Raw genomic sequence first — 21844 nt, forward strand, 5'->3', positions numbered from 1 at the left:
AGTTGTTCAATAAATACTAAGTATTTGATAGTTTTGTCAGTGAAATATCTGAATATCTGAAGTTATGTTAGGAATAAGGAAACATTAAATCTACTTCTTCAGATAAATTAAGATTTTCATGTCTAATTGAGCGTCAGAGCTCTGGATCAGGCATGAGAAAAATTAAGAATTGTTGGTTATAGAGCTAGGATTGGGGATTTCCTTTCTTTCCTGGGTCAGGGCCTGTTTCCAGTTTTGTGAGCAGCTAAGACAGCAAAGTATGGCTGTTGGGAGCAGGATGTGAGGTCACCAGGGGTTGCTGCCAAGAATGTAGCATCCTGGTCCATACTCCACTAAAGGCCCAGCAATCTCTTTTGCATCTGCTCCTGGTTCCATCATCCTAGGTGCACCGTTCAGTCATTTCCCTCTCTGTGGTTGTGTCTCCTTACTGGGAGCATAGTCTTCTCTTTCACCCATTTATTTCTCCTAGGAACATTTACTTTCACTAGAGGGGGGATTGTTATGGTGGGGAGAGGAGAATGGTGTTGAGATGAGAGGAGACCTCATTGCTATTCTAATCCTTGTTCTCGTTCTTACGACGATTCCCCTTTCAACAGTGGTTGAAACTTATGTACAAGAAAGACTCATAGCCTCTGCCTATTTTCCATCATGCCTCATCCCTCTCCAGAGGAAATGATTGCAGAACCCCTACTTGCATGAATTAAGAGGAAAGGAAAGGGGAAAAATACAGGGAGGGAAAAAAAAAGTCAACAGCAAAGACTGATACCTCAGAATACTGTCCTGGTCACAGTGGTCCCCTGGTCTCTTTGGGTGTCACCAAAACTGTGAGAATTAAAGGACAAAGTCCATGGAAGGGGTTTATAATTGCATTTGGAATGTACACAATAAGTGTTTAATAAGTGTTAGTTGTTATTATCCAGTGCTCCTTTACTCAGAATAGAACCTGGGTTTCTGTTCCATATCAGGTCATCTAGGACAATCACTCCCACACTCAAAAGAAGCTCTAACTGTATGAGTTATCTATTCCCTATGCTTCCCTAGGACAGTTCAGCCTGGACACCAGATGCATTTCTGGTCTCCCTGGGGGTCGGGGTTGTCACGGTACCCTTAGGGGATTTTCTTTCCTCCCAATATTAGTTTTCGTCTCAACTTCACCCCAAACCCCAGGAAGCTCAGTCACAGGTCCAGTTGGTAACTTTCCCCCAGTATGCCCCCTCCCAGTACTGGTTTGGCTGCAGGTTATGTTACTGAGCTTTCTGGTAGCTCTGGGACTAGACAATTACATCGAAATTCAAAAACAGCAAACAATTTTTGGCACTGTAATCTTTAATTAAATCCAACAAGCATTTATTGAGCGCCTAAAGCGTGTACAATACAGTTCCTTTAAATACGTTTGATTCTTAACTATTTAATCTGTTTTACTCACTTTGGATTAATGTTGATCCATCCTTAAGAGTTGTATGAAGAACAAATATTAAAATGAAAAACTGTTTGCACAACTCTTTGCAAATACAAACGTCTTGTGTGGCTTATTCTTGCTACAGTATTAATATTAATTGCAATAACAACACGGCCGCTTTCCAGGCAGGCGGTAGAGTACAGCCCTAAGGCCAATGGGAGTCAGACGGAAGAGGTCAGGGGAGGTGCCTCCCGCATGTTCGGCCCAGAAGGGGCGGAGCCTCGAGGAATGTACCCAAACCCAGCCCCTTACCCTGCCCCTTTCGTCGGTGCGGCGTAGGCGGTTACCATGGGGATGACGTCTAGAGGGCGGGGCGGGGCGGGGCTATGGAGAGGAGGAGGAAGATGGCGGGAGGGCGGCTCTGAAGAGACCTCGGCGGCGGCGGAGGAGGAGAGAAGCGCAGCGCCGTGCCGCGCCGGGGCCCATGTGGGGAGGAGTCGGAGTCGCTGTTGCCGCCGCCGCCGCCGCCGCCTGTAACTGCTGGACCCGAGTGGGAGTGAGGGGGAAACGGCAGGATGAAGTTCGCCGAGCACCTCTCCGCGCACATCACTCCCGAGTGGAGGAAGCAATACATCCAGTATGAGGTACCGGCGGCCGCCGGGGTGTGGGAGGACTCGGAGGGGCCACCATCTCGCCGTCCCGACCTCTGCTGCCTCCTTCCGCTCCCGCTGCTTCCCCGCGCCTGGGCGGACTTTGACCCGGTGCGGCGGGGAGCCACTGCGGCATCCCCGCCGCGGCCGGCCCCCTCTGGGCCCCGCTGACCTTCCCCTCCCCCGCAGCCCCGCTGCCACCGGGGTAACGGATATGCAGGCGGCGGGCTGGGAGGGAGGGCACCGCTCGGCCCGGGCTGGGGAATAGTGGTGGGAGGGCGAGCCGCAGGTTGGGGAGTCGGGGCGGGAGGGCAGCCCGGGGTCGCGGCGGTTCCGCGCTGATCCCCTCCTCCCCGCTCACTCTGACCTCTCGTCCCCACCCTGGGCGAGCGCCCCCTCGCCAAGGTTAGGTTTTGTTTCTCTCTGCTCACCTCTTACCGAGGAATCCTCTTCCGAGATAAGCCCCTTTGGTGATTTTCTTCATTCCACAGAGCCCTTCCGCTTTTCCCCACTTGCCCACTGTTGACAAAGGCTTTGTAACAGGGTTGAAACTTGATTTAAATGTATATAATATATGCAGTGGTTACTGTATGCAAACGTATTGTAATCGTCTATTCTGTTTTGATAAGACGGTGACTGGTCTTTTTACCGATTGCCTGAAGTATACAAAGTAATCACATCTCTGGTTTTGACTCTCCTGTTTTGGAACGGAGTGAAGGGAAAGGGGAAGAAGGGAAGAGAAGAAAATAATTAAAATTTTCAGGTTTTCTCTCCTAAGATTTTTGTTAGCTAGGGAGAAAACTACTGTATTGTAAACAATGTACTTTTAAAACATACCTGTGTATTACAGATACCATGCCCGTCCCCCATTTCTGTGATAACAGCTCCTTGAGAGTATTCCGTAGGTACTGATAAGAAACCATACATTAATATATTAATATAGGGGAAAGTAAAGATAATGAACCCATTCATATATTCAGAAGGCAAGGTACCTGAAGAGCTTTAAGCACTGCAATAGGTTTTTCTCAGTAGCTGGCAATTCAGCGCCTGGATAGAGAAAAAAAGACTTATCTGTAACCTCCAGGAATTCACATCTCTGAATGTGCAGGAACAAAGAGTATAAAATCAATATGAACACAAATATGTTAGCTACATTTTATGAATTAAAATATTTTAGTTCTCTACTTAATTTCTGTTCAAGTTCATTGATAGTATGTTTAGGCAATAGCACAAAGTTTATTTTTCATATAGCAGATGTAATAATTGAAGAAGACAGGGAAACCTAGAAGATTGTAAAATAAATTCCCCTTGTAAAATACAGTGTTTGATTATTGCCAGAAATGAAACACCCAGAATTATTAATGCTTTCTTGTCACTTAATTTTCTTATAGTGTTTTGTGGCTACACTTTGTAAGAATGAAATAAGGCACTAGCTTTTCAGCCTGTGGAGTTCTTGATTTATTGTTTCTAATAACATTTGGTCAGTTTTAAAACCTTGGCTAGGGTCCAGATGATGGTTTTTATTGAAAGGAGGGTATTGGTCTTTCATCTTGTAGTAGTAATTTTCAGCACCACTGCCAGTTCTTCATAGAGGCAGAGAACACAGCATGCCGAAGCAGCATCTTACACTTGTTAGGTAGTATGGAATGCTTAATTTGGACAAAAGTAATAGTGGCTGGTTGTATGCTGTGATTCGTTTTAAGTATTACAGTACTTAACTGTCTCCTAGAATTGTATTAATTTGGAATATCTGGGACTGGAAAGGGAGCCATAAGACTTAGTTTGAAAATTCAATTACCTCTTGATTTGTAATGTCAGCTTTGTGGCTGGAGTAACCACAGTAATTCTGAGACTTCCCATTCACATACTCCGTTTAGACACTAACACTAATTGGTTAGGTTGGTTACAGAGGGAGTGTGACTGCATTATCTTTCCTGGGGCAATTATAAATTATTTTTAAAAATTCATTTATTATGGATAATTGAAATTTTGTTCTGTAAGAGTCCCTATTACATGACTCCTGTCCCAGATAAACTCATTGTTTTGTAGGTAAAATTAAATAAAGGGGACTTTGTGAATTGGAGCCTTGAAAGACATTTTTTTTCTTTTTTTTTTTTTTTAATAGGGTTGAGGTCTGTGTTGTATATTGTTTCTCAATAGCTGATGCTATTTCTTTAAAAATACTTAAAGAGGCATAGATAGGAGTTTTCAGAGTCCAGGCATTTTGGCAACTTAAAAACTTTGGGGGAAAAAAAGATAGCCTAAAAGAGAGTAGCTGTTGCCAGAGAAAAGAACTTTCTTATAAAGCAGTAACATGCAGTTTCTCATATATGAAGATTGTGCCCTGAAACACTGTTAGTAGAACAGACACCTGAGTTTGTTTTTCGAGCACTGGTGGTGAAATTTTGGGGTATTACCCCTGATGTGTAGCTAGGGTGCTTTCTAGTGCTGTGAACCACAATGAACTGTTCAGCTTCTTTGGTTTTTATGTCATTTCACTACATTAAATTTTATTTGAAATAGGCAGAGCATTAGAAACTGAAAATTTTGTTTTAATGTCTATAATTATTTGTATTATGTGTATACATGGTCAACAATAAAGGCAGTTCCTATATATGTTAGCCATGAGACCCTAGGGACAATCTTTTTGCCTTTTCAGAGCTCTTTCCTTTTCCATAAGATAAGAATATAGGGCTGGAGCTTTTCAAGTTCCATTATGGTTCATAGGTTTTTGGTTTAATTTTTAATGCTTTTTGGTTTTTGGAATGTTAAAAGTTATCAATATTAGTGACTCATCAATACCCTAATAATTACTAGAGTTTCTGATTTAAATAAATTGTAGCGTTCATAACTCAATCTTCAGAGGGAGAATAATAAAGCATAAAAGAGAACAACAAGAAGAAACCATATAAAGAAAATCTATTTGATCCATTTGTGAATAGTTTTTACAGAGAATAAACACAAATGAGCAGAGACCATCCCTTTTCCAGTCATCTATTTGAGAGTAAATCTTGGCGTAGAAAATAGAACATCAATAAATCTTTGTGAGAACACTTTAAAAAAAATTAAGAATCAGTGATTGCAATTTTAGAGCTCTGTAATTGATTAATCAAAATTAACAGACCAGTTTCAGCCACATAGACTACTAGTATGATGGTGTTAATATTTTACAGCATATTCACAAAAGAAGCAAATATATTTGGTGCCTTAGGCTGCTGACTTGTGTTTTCATCCCTAGGGTCCTGTGCTGCTTTGGTTTCTCAGGAAATAGGAAGGGTTTTTTTTCAGTGTATACTGTAGTTTTGTAAGATACCAAAATAATGAGGTATCTAAATTTCAGGATTTTAAAGGGAATTTAAACACTATTTACTTCTTGTTTTTTCAGACAGGGAAACTCAAGTCCAGGGAGGTTAAGTTGTTTGTTGGGGATCATTTATAGATAGCTCATCTCTTGAGCATAGAAGTGTAAGCATTGGGAGTCAGGCTACCCTAGCTGTGTGACCCTGATGAAATTACTTCCTCTTTCTGGGTTTTAGGTTCTTCATTTGTAAAGTGAGAGAACTGGATTTGATAGTTTCTAAACTCACAGGATTATATATATTTCCTAAGGACCCATCTAGCTTTAAATGTCTGTGTTTTTATGATTTAATTATGTTTGTTATATGAAGAAGACAAAACTTAAATTTAGGACTGTCATTTACAAATTTTTAAATTTCAATTCAATTTAATTAACATGCGGTAGTATTAATTTTAGAGGTAGAATTCAGGGATTCACCAGTTGCATACAACACCCAGTGCTCATTACTTTAAGTGCCCTCGTTAATGCCCATCACCTAGTTACCCCATCCCCTACCCACCTGCCCTCCAGCAACCCTCCATTTGTTCCCTATCGTTAAGAGTCCCTTATGGTTTGCCTCCCTCTCTGTTATCTAGGACTATTATTAATAGTATTTTTGTATATTAAAGTTCTTTTAGAAAAATTTTGAAGAGATTTTAGTCTGTGAATGGAAAGCTGACCCAGTGAAACTTTTATTTAATTTAAATAAGAAGTGATAATCCTGGATTGATTTTTGTTGTTGTTGTAGCATTTGGAAAAGGAGAGATTCTGTGTAAACTGTACATCCTTTATTTTTCAAGTGTAAGGACATATTGCCATGACATTATTGTGATTTTCATTTATAGAACTATCCCATGAGAACACTTGTGTTGCAGGCTTCAATTTCCCATAGGTATTATGTTGATTCATTAAGGTTAACTTGTCTTGCTGGAACTTGTTTGAAATTTCCAGTTTGGCCACCCGATGGGGCACAAACCACTTTTACTTTCAGGCACTTCTGCAAGTATAAGTACCATATGGCATATTTAAGGTAACACTTGTAAATAAGATGCCTGGCACTTACCAATGTTTCTTAAATGAATAAATGAATGTTATATAAAAGAGGAACCTATTAGTATTCTTTATTACATTTGTATAATGAAGTATGTTAGGGTGCGTATCCTGGAAAGATTATACTTGTCCATCTATCCCTGAAGGTTGGTTTTGGATCAGCTTTTGGGTGAAGGCCCAGATCATAAGAACATAAGAATCTTATTTGACCTGTGGTGACCATGGAAAATTAGTCCTGGCTTCAAATCCAGTCATAATCTGGAAAGCATTTGAGAGACTGATTGAGTTGTGCTCGTAGGTGTTTTAAGTATATCTCTATCATAGTTCCCAAAGGAGAGTACCCCAAACTCTCGTGGAGTAAGAGAAGATAATACTAGAACTGTTTGTTATATGCATTTTTATGAACAAGACAAGGAAGAAATAAAATTTTACCTATATTTAATAAATGGACCAATTTGATGACCTCATTAGGTATTCTGAGAAAACGAAAAGGATTGCTAATAGTTTTCTTACTTGTTTGTTCACTTTCAGCAAATATCAATTCATCTAGTTTATAGGTACGTAGAATTTATGGACATTATCTTGTTTTGATTAAACTTAACTCTTATAAAATGAATGTGACTTAGACTTAAAAAGACTTGTGTAAAGAAGCCTCAACAATAATACCACTAAAGCAAGCATGTGTGAACAAAAAAAAATGGCAGAGCTGACAATTCTACTTCTAGTTCTAGTTTTCGGTCAGCCAAATTACAGATAAAAACAATGATACTTTAATAGATTGGATAAGAAGTTTGCCAAAAAAATTTCAAAATAATTAAGATAATTCTTTGAAATAAGATTTTACATTCACTGTCATCGACAATGAACTTCACACTAAGCGTATATTTAGTATTTCAAGTGTCCTGCCTTTGTCAGGTCTGTTTTTCATTTTATAACCATTATAATTAAACTTCCCAGTCAACTAATTCCTGAAGTTTGAACTAGACCTTTGAAATACTGAATCACAAAATGTTAAACTCAGGTTTTAAAAATAAAGCTTTTAAAAATGAAGCTTTTCTTTAGTTTTCTGAAAGTATTGCTATTGAAAATTTCTTAGATTAAAAATATTTTTTTACTATTTATAAGTGAAAGATAAAAATTGTTTATTTTATCATTGTCTCAGCTTTTAGAAACTATTTAAAAATTCTGTTTTAGAGGTGCCTGGCTTGCTCAATTGGTTCAGTGTCCAGCTCTGATTTTCGGTTCAGGTCATGATCTCAGGGTCCTGGAACTGAACCCTGTGTTGGGCTCCGCCCTGAGAGTGGAGTCTGAGATTCTCTCTCTCCCTCTGCTCTGCACTCTGTCTTTGCTCTTGTACTCTCTCTCAAAATAAATTTAAAATTCTTTAAAAAAACCAAAAAACAGTTGTGGAGGATATAATTTATCAATAAATATACACATACCAGAAGTACATAGTAAGCTTTTGTTTTTGTATTTGATAGGGAAATCATATAAAAAAAGATTTAGAAGACTTTGCTCAAGTTGTGCAGCTTAACTCAAGCTGGTTTGTGGGATTGCCTGGTATTGAGCTGGCCTTTGGGATTGAGAGTGTCAGAGTTCACTAGGATTGTCATTTGCTTTTTCCCATATTCCTGTTACCTAGTAAATGCTGAAAGAAGCCAAGCTGACAAAGCTCATGAATAAATGCCCTAAATTATTTATTCACTGCGACAAATATTTGTAGGGGTTCTATTTTTTACTGTGGGCTGATCGATTTGTGCTAAAATTCTAGCTCTTTTATTATCTTAAAAATAGAAAAAACAATAATATTTTTTGTTTTGTTTTTGGTTTTATGTTTCAGTGTTTTCAGAATTAAAAATGGTGTGGAAAGGGATGATTGCAGATTGAGGACTTTGGAACACTTATAAATTTGAGTCCCTTTGTAAATAATGTGGAAGACTTTTTCCTTAGCTTTTTAAACTTTTTATGTTATACACCTTCAAATCTGATTTGTTTTTATTTTTATATGTATTTATTTATTTAAAAAATGTTTTTGAAGATTTTATTTATTTATTTATTTGACAGACAGAGATCACAAGTAGTCAGAGAGGCAGGCAGAGAGAGAGGGGAAAACAGGCTCCCTGCTGAGCACAGTCTGATTGGGGACTCAATCCCAGGACCTGGGATCATCACCAGAGCCGAAGACAGAGGCTTTAACCCACTGAGCCACCCAGGCACCCCTAATTTGTTTTTATTTTTTTTTAATTATTTATTTTTGGAGAGGGGGGAGGAGCATAGGGAGAAAAATCTCAAGCTGACTCCCTGCTGAGCACCGAGTTCAACACTGGGCTGGCCTGATCTTATAACTCTGAGATCATGACCTGAGCAGAAATCAAGTCCTACGCTTAGCGGACTGAGCTACCCAGATGCCCCTAAATCTAATTTGTTTTTAGGAGCAGATTTAGTTACCTCTTTCTTCCTATCACTATACAGGTGTGGTATAGCTATAGGGATTAATTAGTAAATTCTCAAAGAGTTGTTTATTTATTAGAGGTCAGAGGAAAGTATAATTAACCTGCTATAAGCATAACTTAACACCTGTAACATTTTCTGTAAGAAGAGGACAATATGTTGATTGAGGGGACATAGTCTTATTTGTTGAGGATGACCTACAATATTTAGAAAGATTGTAACTAGGAATGAAGAGATATAAGGCCTTAGATCTAGTTCTGTTACTGACTATTCATAAAGAATTAGTGAACTAGTGATTTTTTTGAAGATTGAAGGGCTGAAATGTAATCATTCAGGAAAGTGGGAAGTTTTTAGATAATTGTGTGACTTATTTAGGGTAAATTGGTAAAGTTGTAATTTAGAGTAATCCATGTGCTTTCGAGGCTTTTTTGTATCTTAGAGCAATGGTTCTTAAACTTTTTGGTTTGGGGACCACTTGAAGCTCTTGACAATTATTGAGTATTCCAGTGTCTACTGATATATGCTGTATTGGAAATTAAAACTGAGAAATGCTTGAAACACAGGAGTATATAAGCATATCTACTAGAGACATGCTCTCACACTTCAGGCAGCCTCTGGAAAACACCATTTACTTGTCAAAGAATGAGGCTGAAAAACCAAATGAAGTTTTGTATTATTATTTAAAAAAAGAGTTTGGATCTTTTGGGATTCCTGAAAGGGTTTCTGGTTTTTGTTTTTTGGTTTTTGTTTTTAAGTTTATTGAAGTAATCTCTACATCTAATGTGGGGCTTGATCTCACGACCCCAAGATCAAGAATTGCATGTTCTTAAAATTTTCCCAATCTGGGGAATGGAGCCAGCGTTCCTGTCCTGGTTGTAGAAAGAACACCCCCAAAGATCAACGAACTAGAAAGACCTTGAGGCATTCGATTGTGATACTGACGAGTCATAATTTTAGACAAAAGCTTTTGAGAGCAGCTAGGGCTAAGAGATTCTTTATGTACAGAGAAGGTCCATCAGAATAACATCAGACCTTTCCACAGAAACCTGGCAAGCCAGAAAGGGCTGGCAAGACATATTCAGGGCACTAAATGAGAAGAACATGCAGCCAAGAATACTTTTTCCAGCAAGGTTGACATTCAAAATGGATGGAGAGATAAAGAGCTTCCAAGACCAGCAAGGTTTAAAAGAGTATGTGACCACCAAGCTGGCACTACAAGAAATATTAAGGGGGGGGGGGTTCTATAAAAAATTAAGAAATATTAAGGGGGGTTCTATAAAAGGAGAAAGAACTTAAGAGTGACATAGAACAGAAATTTATAGAGACCATCTATAGAAACAAGGACTTCACAGGCAACATGATGTCAATAAAAATGTATCTTTCAATAATCACTTCCAACATGAATGGCCTAAAAGTTCCCATTAAACAGCACAGGGTTGCAGATTGGATAAAGCGACAGGACCCATCCATATGTTGTCTACAAGAGACCCATTTGGAACCTAAGGATATATCCAGACTGGAAGTGAAGGGATGGAGAAGCATCTTTCTTGCCAGTGGGCTTCAAAAGAAAGCTGGGGTAGTGATTCTCATATCAGATAAATTAGATTTTAAACTAAAGACTATAATCAGAGATAAAGAAGGACACTACATCATTCTTAAAGGGTCTGTTCACCAAGAAGATCTAACAGTTGTAAATATTTATGCCCCCAATATGGGAGCAGCCAACTACATAAGACAACTGTTAATCAACATAGTCATATTGATATGAATACATTCAATTAGGGGATCTTAAGACGCCATTCTCAGTAATAGATCATTCAAGCAGAAAATCAGTAAAGAAATAAGAGCATTGAATGACACATTGGACCAGATGGACCTCATCGATACATACAGAACATTCCACCCTAAAACAACAGAATACTCATTCTTCTCGAGCACACATGGAACTTTTTCCAGAATAGACCACATACTGGGTCAGAAATCAGGGCTGAACTGATACTAAGAAACTGAGATTATTTCCTGCCTATTCTCGGACCACAACGCTTTGAAACTGGAACTCAACCACAAGAAAGTTTGGAAGGAATTCAAACATTTGGAAGCTAAAGACCACCCTGCTTAAGAATGTTTGGATCAACCAGGAAATCAAAGAAGAATTTAAACAATTCATGGAAACCAAAGATAATGAAGACACTTTAGTCTAAAACCTTTGGGATTTGGCAAAGGTGGTCCTAAGGGAGAAATACATAGCCATCCCAGCTTCCCTCAAAAAAACTGAAAAATCCAGAATACATTAGCTCTTTTTACACCTTAAAGAACTGAAGAATCAACAACAAATTAAGCCAGCCTGAAACACAACAAGGGAAATAACCAAGATCAGAGCAGAGATCAATGAGATAGAAACTAGAGATGCAGTAGAACACATCAACGAAACTAGAAGCTGGTTTTTTGATGGAGTCAAAAAGATCAATAAACCATTGGCCAAACTTATCCAAAAGAAAAGAGAGAGGACCCAAATTAATACAATTAGGAATGAAAAGGGAGAGAGATCATGACTAACACCAAGGAAATAGATACAATCAGAAATTATTACCAGCAGTTATATGCCAATAAGTTAAGCAACCTAAATGAAATGGATGCATTCCTGGAAACCTATAAACTTCCAAAACGGAATCAGGAAGAAATTGACAACCTGAATAGACCAATATCTAGTAATGAGAATGAAGCAGTGATCAAAAACCTCCCCAAAGTAAGAGCCTAGGACCTGACGGATTCCCTGGAGAATTCTACAAAACATACAAAGAAGAAATAATACCTATTCTCCTGATGCTGTTTCAAAGAGTAGAAACAGAAGGAAAACATCCAGACACTTTTTTTGAAGCCAGCATTACCGTTATCCAGGCAAAGACCCCACCAAAAAGGAGAATTTCAGACCAATATCCCTGATGAACATGGATGCCAAGATTCTCAACAAGATCCTAGCTAATAGGATCCAACAGTATATTAAAAAGATTATTCACCATGACCAGGTGGGATTTATCCATGGGACGCAAGGGTGGTTCAACATTCACAAATCAATGTGATAGAACAGATCAGTAAGAGAAGAGAGAAAAACCACGTGGTCCTTTCAATTGATGCAGAAAAAGCATTCGATAAGGTACAGCATCTGTTCTTGATTAAAAGGATTCAAAGTATAGGGATAGAATGAACATTCCTCAACTTCATAAAATCTATGAAAAACCATGACGAATATCGTTCTCAGTGGGGAAAAGCTGACAGCCTTCCCTTTGAGATCGGAAACAACAAAGATGTCCACTCTTGCCACCGTTGTTCAACATAGTACTAGAAGTCCTAGCAACAGCAATCAGATAACAAAAAGAAATAAAAGGTATTCAAATTGGCAATGAAGAAGTTAAACTCTCTCTCTTCGCAGATAACATGATACTTTATATGGGAAACCCAAAAGACTCCACCCCCAACTACTAGAACTCATTCAGCAATTCAGTAATGTGGCAGGATACAAAATCTGCACAGAAATCAGTTGCCTTCTTATACACTAACAATGGAAATATAGAAAGGGAAATCAGAGAGTTGATTCCATTTGCTACAGCACCAAGAGCCATAAGTTACCTGGGAATAAACCTAACCAAAGAGGTAAAGGATCTATACTTGAAGAACTACAGAACACTCATGAAAGAAATTGAAGAAGACACAAAAAGATGGAAGAACATTCCATGCTCATGGATCAAAAGAATAAACATTGTTAAAATGTCTATACTGCCTACAGCAATGTCTACTTTCAATGCCATCCCGATCAAAATTCCACCAGCATTTTTCAACTGGAACAAACAATCCTAAAATTTATATGGAGCCAGAAGAGACCCCAAATTGCTAAGGAAATGGTGAAAAAGAAAAGCAAAACTGGGGTATCATGTTGCCTGATTTCAAGCTTTGCTACAAAGCTGTGATCACAAAGACAACATGGTACTGGTACGAAAACAGACACATAGACCAGTGGAACAGAGTAGAGAGCCTAGATATGGACCCTTAACTCTATGGTCAGATAATCTTTGACAATGCAGGAAAAAATATGCATTGGAAAAAATACAGTCTCTTCAATAAGTGGTGCTGGAAAAATTGGACAGCTATGTATAGAAGAATGAAACTCGACCATTTTCTTACCCCATACACAAAGATGAACTCAAAATGGATAAAAGACCTCAACGTGAAGCAGGAATTTATCACAATCCTAGAGGAGAACATAGGCAGTAACCTCTTTGACATCAGCCACAGCAGCTTCTTCCAAGATATGTCTCCAAAAGCAAAGGAAACAAAAGCGAAAATGAATTTTTGGGACTTCATCAAGATCAAAAGCTTCTGCACAGCAAAGGAAACATCAAAACAAAGAGGCAACCCATGGAATGGGAGAAGATGTTCACAAATGACACTACAGACAAGGGCTAATATCCAAGATCTGTAAGAATTTCTCAAACTCAACACACACAAAATAGATAATCACGTCAAAAAAGAGGCAGAAGACATGAACAGACACTTCTCTGAAGAAACATACAAAAAACTAACAGATACATGAAAAAATGTTCATCATTAGTCATCATGGAAATTCAAGTCAAAGCCACACTGAGATACCACCTTACACCAGTTGAATGGCCAAAATCAATAAGACAGTAAACAACAAGTGTTGGAGAGGATGTGGAGAAAGGGGAACTCTCTTATACTGTTGGTGGGAATGCAAGTTGGTGCAGCCACTTTGGAAAATTGTGTGGAGATTCCTTAAGAAATTAAAAATAGAACTGCCCTGTGACCCCCCAGTTGCACTACTGGGTATTTACCCCAAAGATACAGTTGTAGTGAAAAGAAGGGCCTCTCTACCCTAATGTTCATAGCAGCAATGGCCACAGTCGCCAAACTGTGGAACGAACCAAGATGCCCTTCAACAGACGAATGGATAAAGAAGATATGGTCCATGTAGACAATGGAGTATGATGCCTCCATCAGAAAGGATGAATACCCAACTTTTGTATCAACATGGACGGGGCTGGAAGAGATTTTGCTGAGTGAAATAAGTCAAGCAGGGGGAGTCAATTATCATATGGCTTCCCTTACTTGTGGAGCATAAGGAATAACATGGAGATGTTGGGAAATGGAGAGGAGATGTGAGTTGGGGGAAATTGGAGTGGGAGACAAAAACCATGAGAGACTGAGGACTCCGAGAAACAAACTGAGGGTTTTGGAGGGGTGGAGGGTTGGGTGAGCTTGGTGGCGGGTATTATGGAGGGCACATATTGTATGGAGCACTGGGTGTGCTGCATAAACAATGGGTTTTGGAACTCTGGAAAGAAAAAAAGAGAGTTGCATGTTCCTTTTTTTTTTTTTTTTTTTTTTTAAGATTTTATTTATTTATTTGACAGAGATCACAAGTAGGCAGAGAGGGTTTAACCCACTGAGCCAGGTGCCCCAGTTGCATGTTCTTCTGACTGAGCCAGCCAGGCCCCCCTTCCTGAAAGAGTTTCTGAGGGTTGTTGCCTTAGAACACAGGATTCCTTTCAGAGTGTTCAGAGATGGCCTAAGTTCTCTAGTTGTAGGGAGCACAAAGAGGAAATAGGGAATCTCTTGGATGAGAATTCTCCGATATCTCCCCTATGACAAAGGGTGTTCATTCGGGAAAAGTGAAGTTGGCTTCCTAGGGATTCCCAATTCCATTCTCTTTTCTTTGAATTGAATTAGTAGATATGTGGTCAGCTTGTCATTAAGGAGAATGGAATTAACATTTATTGAGCAGTTAGGAACCCAGTTTCAGCTTCTTTTCATAGGTTAATCTCATTTAATCTTCACAAGATTTATTATTTTCATTTGAGAGAGATTAATCAATTTGTCCATGGCTACACATCTAACAAGTAATAGAACAGAATTTGAAATTGAATCTGTCATAATTTAGAGCTCTTGCTTTTATACAGGAATTGTAAATAACAGAGGTGGTAGCAGGGCCATTAACAACAGCTGTGATTTTTTGAGTGCTTCCAGTGTTAGGCCCCGTGGTTAAGTACTTTACAAACATTTTCTCTTTATCACAAGCTATTTAGGTAGGTTCTTAGCTCTGTTTATAGATGGGGGAAACTGAGTCTTAGGGCAGTTGAGTAATTGATATGTTTATAGTGCTAATTGTGGGTAGGCTTCTCAATTCCTACATCATAATTGCTTTATGAAAAATAAACCAATAAATTCATTCATTTATATGTGGTCTGATCTGTTCTTGAGCACCTGCTGAAGTATTGGTTGGTGCGTTTTTATTCCCAAGCCTCAGTCTGTATGGTTTGGAGGTGGTGGAGTGTGGTCTGGAGGTCAGGGTTAATTTATATTTTTCTCAAGATTATCTATGTAACTAATATTAGATAAGCAGTTGGTAAATAGAGGACTTTATGAAGATGAGGCCTTAAGAAAGAGATATTAATGATAAGAATAAAAAGAGGAAAATAAAAATGGGCATAGCTGTTGCTATGCCAAGTTATGGCATTTGGCTTCTAGATCATAGATCATGGGATGTTAATTAGATGTGTAAGGAAATTCAGAGATTATTTAGCCCAGTTCAATTTTTACTTAAATAAAAAATGAGGTTTAGAGAGGTTAAGTGATTAAAGGTTATATGGTATATTTAGTGACTGAGTTAACACAATTAACTTGTTTCGCTTTATTGCTTATTATTTTACTTTCTTTGCTAGTAGGTTCATATGTGTACAGAGGATAAACTCTGAAGCCAGACTGCCTAGTTCATGTTCCAGCTCTGTAATTTACTTGCTGAGAGACCTTAAGCAAGTCATTTAACCTCTCTGTGCTTCAGTTTCTTCCTCTGTAAAATAGGGATGATAATAGTAGTTCCAGGACTTTGTGAGGATTAAAGGAATTAAAATAAGAAAAGTGCTTAGAACAATGGCTAGCACATAGTAAGAGCTATATATTTGCTATTAAAATTATTTCTCCAGCAGCACTCAATGATAATGTTGGGTTAACAGATCTTTGTAAGGGAAACTGAGTCTTTAAGCTTCTCACTCTGGGCTTAACTAGTTCAGGTTTTCTTGGAAAACGGCTTTGTTTATTTTAGCTATTACTCCTATTATCTGTGATGCTTATTAATAAATTGTCCTTAACCTTTTTATATATAGAAAGAAAACTAGGTGGGAACAATTATGTGGTTTTGAAGTTCCCTGGTAACTTATAGTTTAGATATTATTTATTTAAGTTATAGACACTGTATTTTTTTTTAAATTGGGTGAAATTCACATATGTTTTAAGTATGACCAAGTAGCTTGAATGAGTTGAGTTTTTAGTTATTTTCAGTTTTCTGATGAAAATTTAATTTCTAATACTAGAATTGGTTTTAGAGTTGAGAAAGACCTTTCAGCTCCTCTGTTTTATAGATCAATAAATTGAGGGTAGAGAAGCCAAGATGATGTAGTCAGAGTCTTAAAACTACCTGATAGTAGAGCCAGAAATAAGAATAGTGGCTTCCTGCTCACTGCTGTACCTTGCTGAGGCTTGTCACTGCTGTATAAATGTATGTATGTTGTTTTTGCTTTTAAATTTTAAGAATGTATTTTCTAAGAGTATGAATTTAAATGTTCTAATGATTATTCAGATACTCTGCATTAATACATTTATCTGAATCTAATTCATTAGATCACATTATCAACCTAAAATCATTCTTGTGTGTGTCAGTTAAAAGACTGAATAAATTAAGGGACCCAAACCTTAAAAATACTACTGTTTACTCACAGAAAATTAGCCATTGCCCTGTCTAGGTAGAAACTTGCCTTGGTTGAGAAGACAGGACTGAGGAATTATGGTAAAGCTTGAGGGGTTAGGTGAGAATGAGCAAGGCTTAGGAAAGTTGAAAAATCATTTGGCCATTTCTCTGTAATATATCTGTGTTTCAGGGTTAACTCAGGTTATATCTGTATATTAGGGACAACCCTCCCCTCTCCACTAAGACCTCTTTTGACATGTTGCCAAACCAAATCAGGACGTATATGACTAGAGAAGATCAGAATGTGTGTTAAATCAATTCACGAAGTATTTGTGAATGACTGCCTCTTTTTTTTTTTTAAATGATGAAGGGATGACGATAATACTACCAGCTAATGTTTATTGATTGTTTATGTGCCAGGCATTTTACATATAATCCTTATCCTCTAAGGCAGGTTTTGCTATCCTTGTTTTAAGAAGACACCGAATCAGAAAAAAAAAAAAAAAAAGAAAAGAGAAAGACACTGAATCTTAGATTGAGTAAGTTGCCCAAGGTCACATAGCTAGTGAGTGGTAAAAGCCAGAATTCAAATTTAGGTGTGTTTTATTTCAGAGCCTGGATTTTTAATATGGTATTACACTCAGGATTATGTAAGAGTCTAGAGATCTGAAGATAAGTGCCTGTCCTGGAGGAGCTCAGAGCTTGGGTGGTTTCCTCATCATAGTGTACTGTGATTGTGTTACAGAAGAATGCCAATTGAATTTGCTCTGGAAATCAGAAGTATTTATCTTGGAAATTTTCACAGAGGTGGCATTTGAACTGGGATTGAGTAGGGTTTGATCAGATAGTGAAGAGGATAAAGGGTCAATCTGGGCAGATAGTGTAACATTGAACAAAGGATAGTTGAAAGCATATTAATGAACTCTAGTTCATTAATATTAAGCATATTAATGAACTCCAGTTTAGTAGATAGGTTGGAGAACTGAAGGGGTGAGGTTGGAAGGGGGAACTAGGAGGGATGAAGAGGTGAGAGGTGAAGGGATGAGTACCTTGCTAAATTTATATACTTCTGGGTGTGACCTATCAAGGATTTTAAAGAAGAAGTTAGTGGGGAGGGATCATTACAAAGTGAGATGTTTAATTTAGATCTTGGAGGATGCATTGGAGACAACAAGATCAAAGACAGGAGAACAAGACATATGTATAGACAAAAGTATTGAGAACTTGAACCAGTAGCTTATTTAATCAATTTTAGTATGTATTTTTCCTATATTTTAACATTGAAATCAGAATATATCTTATAATTAATGCTGTGTCATAGATTAATTGGCAGACATGTTTTTCATTTTTAGAAACACAAAAAATAATGGTCTATGTTATTAGTGACATCTTAGATTTGATTAAATTTGATGGTAATAGTATGTTTTACTTTTTTTTAATTTTATTTTATTTATTTATTTGACAGAGAGAAATCACAAGTAGATGGAGAGGCAGGCAGAGAGAGAGAGAGAGAGAGGGAAGCAGGCTCCCCGCTGAGCAGAGAGCCCGATGTGGGACTCGATCCCAGGACCCCGAGATCATGACCTGAGCCGAAGGCAGCGGCTCAACCCACTGAGCCACCCAGGCGCCCCTAGTATGTTTTACTTAATGCTTGCTGTGTGTATGTCAGGTAGAGTGTGTATGTCAGTATCCAATATCTGGCAATGTCTGCCATATTTAGCAACTTTTTTCTTTTTTTTTTTTTTTAAGTAACAGAAGTTACTGAAACACCATGAGATCCACCTAGGATGTCATGAAGGGTTGAGTAAGAGATTCTTAAGAGCATGGTCGAAGAATGAATGGAGAAAGTAAGAAAAGTTCATCTTTGTCTCCATAGAGTGTGGCTGGAGCTCTAGAAATAAATTACTTTGGTATCAATTTAGAGTTTTCTTACATTGTTTAGTCAGCGCATGCAGATTTAGCCCTTTTATGTAATAAACTCAAATGCAGCCAGTGATAATGAAATTGAGATGTTGTCTTTCCAGTGTTTTTAAAATGTTTTTATAATAGCAGGTAACAAAGGTGTTGATGAGCAAGTGAGGCACCACTTCTTATCAGAGTTCATCATCTTAACAATAAACTTTTTTGAGTCAAATATTCTTGTTTGAAAAATGAGTATTGGGGGCGCCTGGGTGGCTCAGTGGGTTAAGCTGCTGCCTTCAGCTCAGGTCATGATCTCAGAGTCCTGGGATCGAGTCCCGCATCGGGCTCTCTGCTCAGCAGGGAGCCTGCTTCCTCCTCTCTCTCTGCCTGCCTGCCTCTCTGCCTACTTGTGATCTCTCTCTCTGTCAAATAAATAAATAAAATCTTTAAAAAAAAATGAGTATTGAAATATAAATATCTCAGATTATACTGCCATTAGATATTTGCTAGAGAGGGCTACAAAATGTTTCCTCTAGAATTTGTTTGCTTAGTATGATGGACTTTGAAAAGTTCAGTTCTTGATAGATGGAAAAAGTAGACATTACATTGATTTAGAGACCAATGAAATTGAAATTATAATAACCCTCTGAGCCTGGGCATGTCATTTAGCCTTTCTCTGTTAAAATTTTCTCATCCTTAAACTGGGTATAATAATAATGTCTACTTTAGAGGATAGTGTGAAATGAAATGAATTGATAATTAGAAAGCACGTAAGATAGTCCGTTTGTATAGGAAGTAATAATACTGCCTGTAGTAAGTGTTGTGTATATTAACCATTATTATGTATCTATCCCTAGTGATTTGAAGCCAAGCTGAGCAAGGTTCATTTATTTATTGTTGAGACAACTTGGGGAAGGGAGTCAGTGAAACTCTAACTAGGAAGAAAACAGCTTAGACACTATTCATGGACAAGTGGAAGCTGAAAGAATTTTACCTTTTTTAAAAGTCTGGTATTTCACAGAACATTAAGTTTATGTTACTACTTGATGGCTATTGATGAAATAAAAATACTAATTTATATATTTTTGAAAGTTTCTTTCATTTTTGAGGTAGATGAAAAACTGGGAAGAAAATTGGCAACTTTTTCCTTTTTTCTTCCACAGTTTTCTTGTGAAGTCTTATTAGAATTGATTGATAAGCATACAGTATTAGAGAAAAAAATGTTTTAGGAAAAGAAATCATCGAATGCCATATTTTAAAATTCCCCCTTGACCTTTCTTTCATTTTAAAGACAATATAACATGGTGCATTTTATGTAGGAAACACTTAATAAACCACTATATTTTTATAACTTTAATTATAATGATTTAAATTTTTCAACAATGTAGCAATAATTATTAATAATTTAATGTGTATTTTGTGAATCTGCCCTGTTAAACACAGAATATTCTATTAAAGTTAACATCGGGATGCTGGATGGCTCAGTTGTTGGGCCTGGCTTTGGCTCAGGTCATGATCCCAGGGTCCTGGGCTCCCAGCTCAGCAGGAAGCCTGCTTCTCCATCTACCCACTCCTCCTGCTTGTATTCCCTCTCTCTCTGTCTGTCAAATAAATGAATAAAATCTTTTTAAAAAAAAGATTCATTCACAAGTAGGCAGAGAGAGAGGGGGAAGCAGGCTCCCCTCTGAGCAGAGAGCCTGGATGCGGGGCTCAATCCCAGGACCCTGAGGTTACGACCTGAGCTGAAGGCACTGAGCCACCCAGGTGCTCCTAAATATTTTTAAAATAAAGTTAACATCTTCCTTCCAAATGTTGTAATATGCAACCATACAGAATATTGTAGTAATTGGATCATTTTATTACCACTAATATTTGAAATTAAATAAAAATATCATTGGTAAAAGATAAAGTAATAGTATTAAATCTTTTCTTTTTTTTAAGAGAGGAAGGGGACAAGGGTAGAGGGAGAGAGAAAATCCCAAGCAAGCTCCACAGCTCAGTGCAGGGCTCGATCTCACAACCCTGAGATCATGACCCGAGTTGAAATCAGAGTTGGACATTTACCTGACTGAGCCATCCAAGTGCCCCTATTAAACATTTTTGAATGCATTACTTTCTAGTGTTCAGTGTTTGTGCATTTTTTAGGGAGTGAAGGAGGGAAGAATTCACTATAAAGGTTTAAACCTGGGGAAACTGGTCGAGAATAGCTACTTTTAAGGATGTTAACTCATGAAATTAGATCTTAAATATGCTGATTTCCTGTGCAAAATGTTTATATGGAGAGAAGGAGCTAGAATTTGAAAAATTGTATCAACAGATTATCATAATTGAGATAGTAGTTAAAGAATTCACTAAGGGAAAGTATGTAAGGCAGAAAAGTAGAGATCCAAATAGAGGATGTCTTGGGAAATATATTGTCACAAGAGTCAAGAGTTGTAAAGATAAATGGATTATTAGCAGTGACAAGATGTGTAGACAGGTCAGTGAGAACGAGAATTAAGGATAAGCCTTGGATATGACAAAAGAAGCTTATTGGTGGATTCTGAACATAAATTTGTCTTTTGCAGACCGACTTCCAGGTCTTAAGAGGTTAAAGTCATTGATACAACACATGTGTAATTTTCATTTGAGAAATGTGGCTACTAATAGGGTGAGGAAAATAGGAACATGTAGGATAAAGCTTTAAAAGTTTCTTTGAGGGTATATGAGATATATATTTGAAGACAGTAGAGAAAATATCTTTAATTTTATCTAAGTTTTTGGCTTTAATTGCATTTCCCTTATTTATTGGCTGTGAGATATTCACAACGTTATTTCTCTGAAACTCAGTTTTCCTGTGTGTAAAAGGAGGTACTATTTACCTTTCAAGCTTATTGTCAGAATTAGATTTAATAATATAAGAAAGTATCAGCAAGGGCCTGACCTATGGAAGATACTCCTCAGTAAAGTATAGCTGTTAATTTCTGTCATTATTAAAGGTAAGCCAGGGGAGTAACTTTTATTCATTTATTCAACTGACATTTTATTTTAGGGTGTTAGTGCTTAATCCGATAAGACTCTTTCAATGTCATGAAATTTCTTGGAAAGCAAATGATGGTAGCTAGACTTTTAGAATCCATTCTTTGAGAAACTACCTTCTGACAAATTGAATTACTGTATTTCATAGATCCTAAGATGCACATTCTCCTCTTCCAACACCTTTGAGATTGGGATTCACCTCACAGATAGTTTAATTGGTGATATTTTTCTTTCTTAATGATTCATAAAATAATGGTGTGCCTTGACAGTTGATGATGTCT

General features: G+C 37.7%; 1 protein-coding gene across 1 annotated transcript in view; it reads left to right on the plus strand.

Annotated features, from left to right (window-relative positions):
- Positions 1-1782: 1782 nt before the first annotated feature.
- The window catches only part of XPR1 (xenotropic and polytropic retrovirus receptor 1), a 255791-nt gene continuing 235729 nt past the window's right edge, over positions 1783-21844 (plus strand). Inside the window, exon 1 of the mRNA XM_059146831.1 lies at positions 1783-2043. Within this exon, the coding sequence (XP_059002814.1) occupies positions 1975-2043 (69 nt within the window). The 5' untranslated portion in view covers positions 1783-1974. The remainder of the gene's footprint in view (positions 2044-21844) is intronic.

Source organism: Mustela lutreola, chromosome 14, assembly GCF_030435805.1.
Source record: "Mustela lutreola isolate mMusLut2 chromosome 14, mMusLut2.pri, whole genome shotgun sequence".
Taxonomy (NCBI): domain Eukaryota; kingdom Metazoa; phylum Chordata; class Mammalia; order Carnivora; family Mustelidae; genus Mustela; species Mustela lutreola.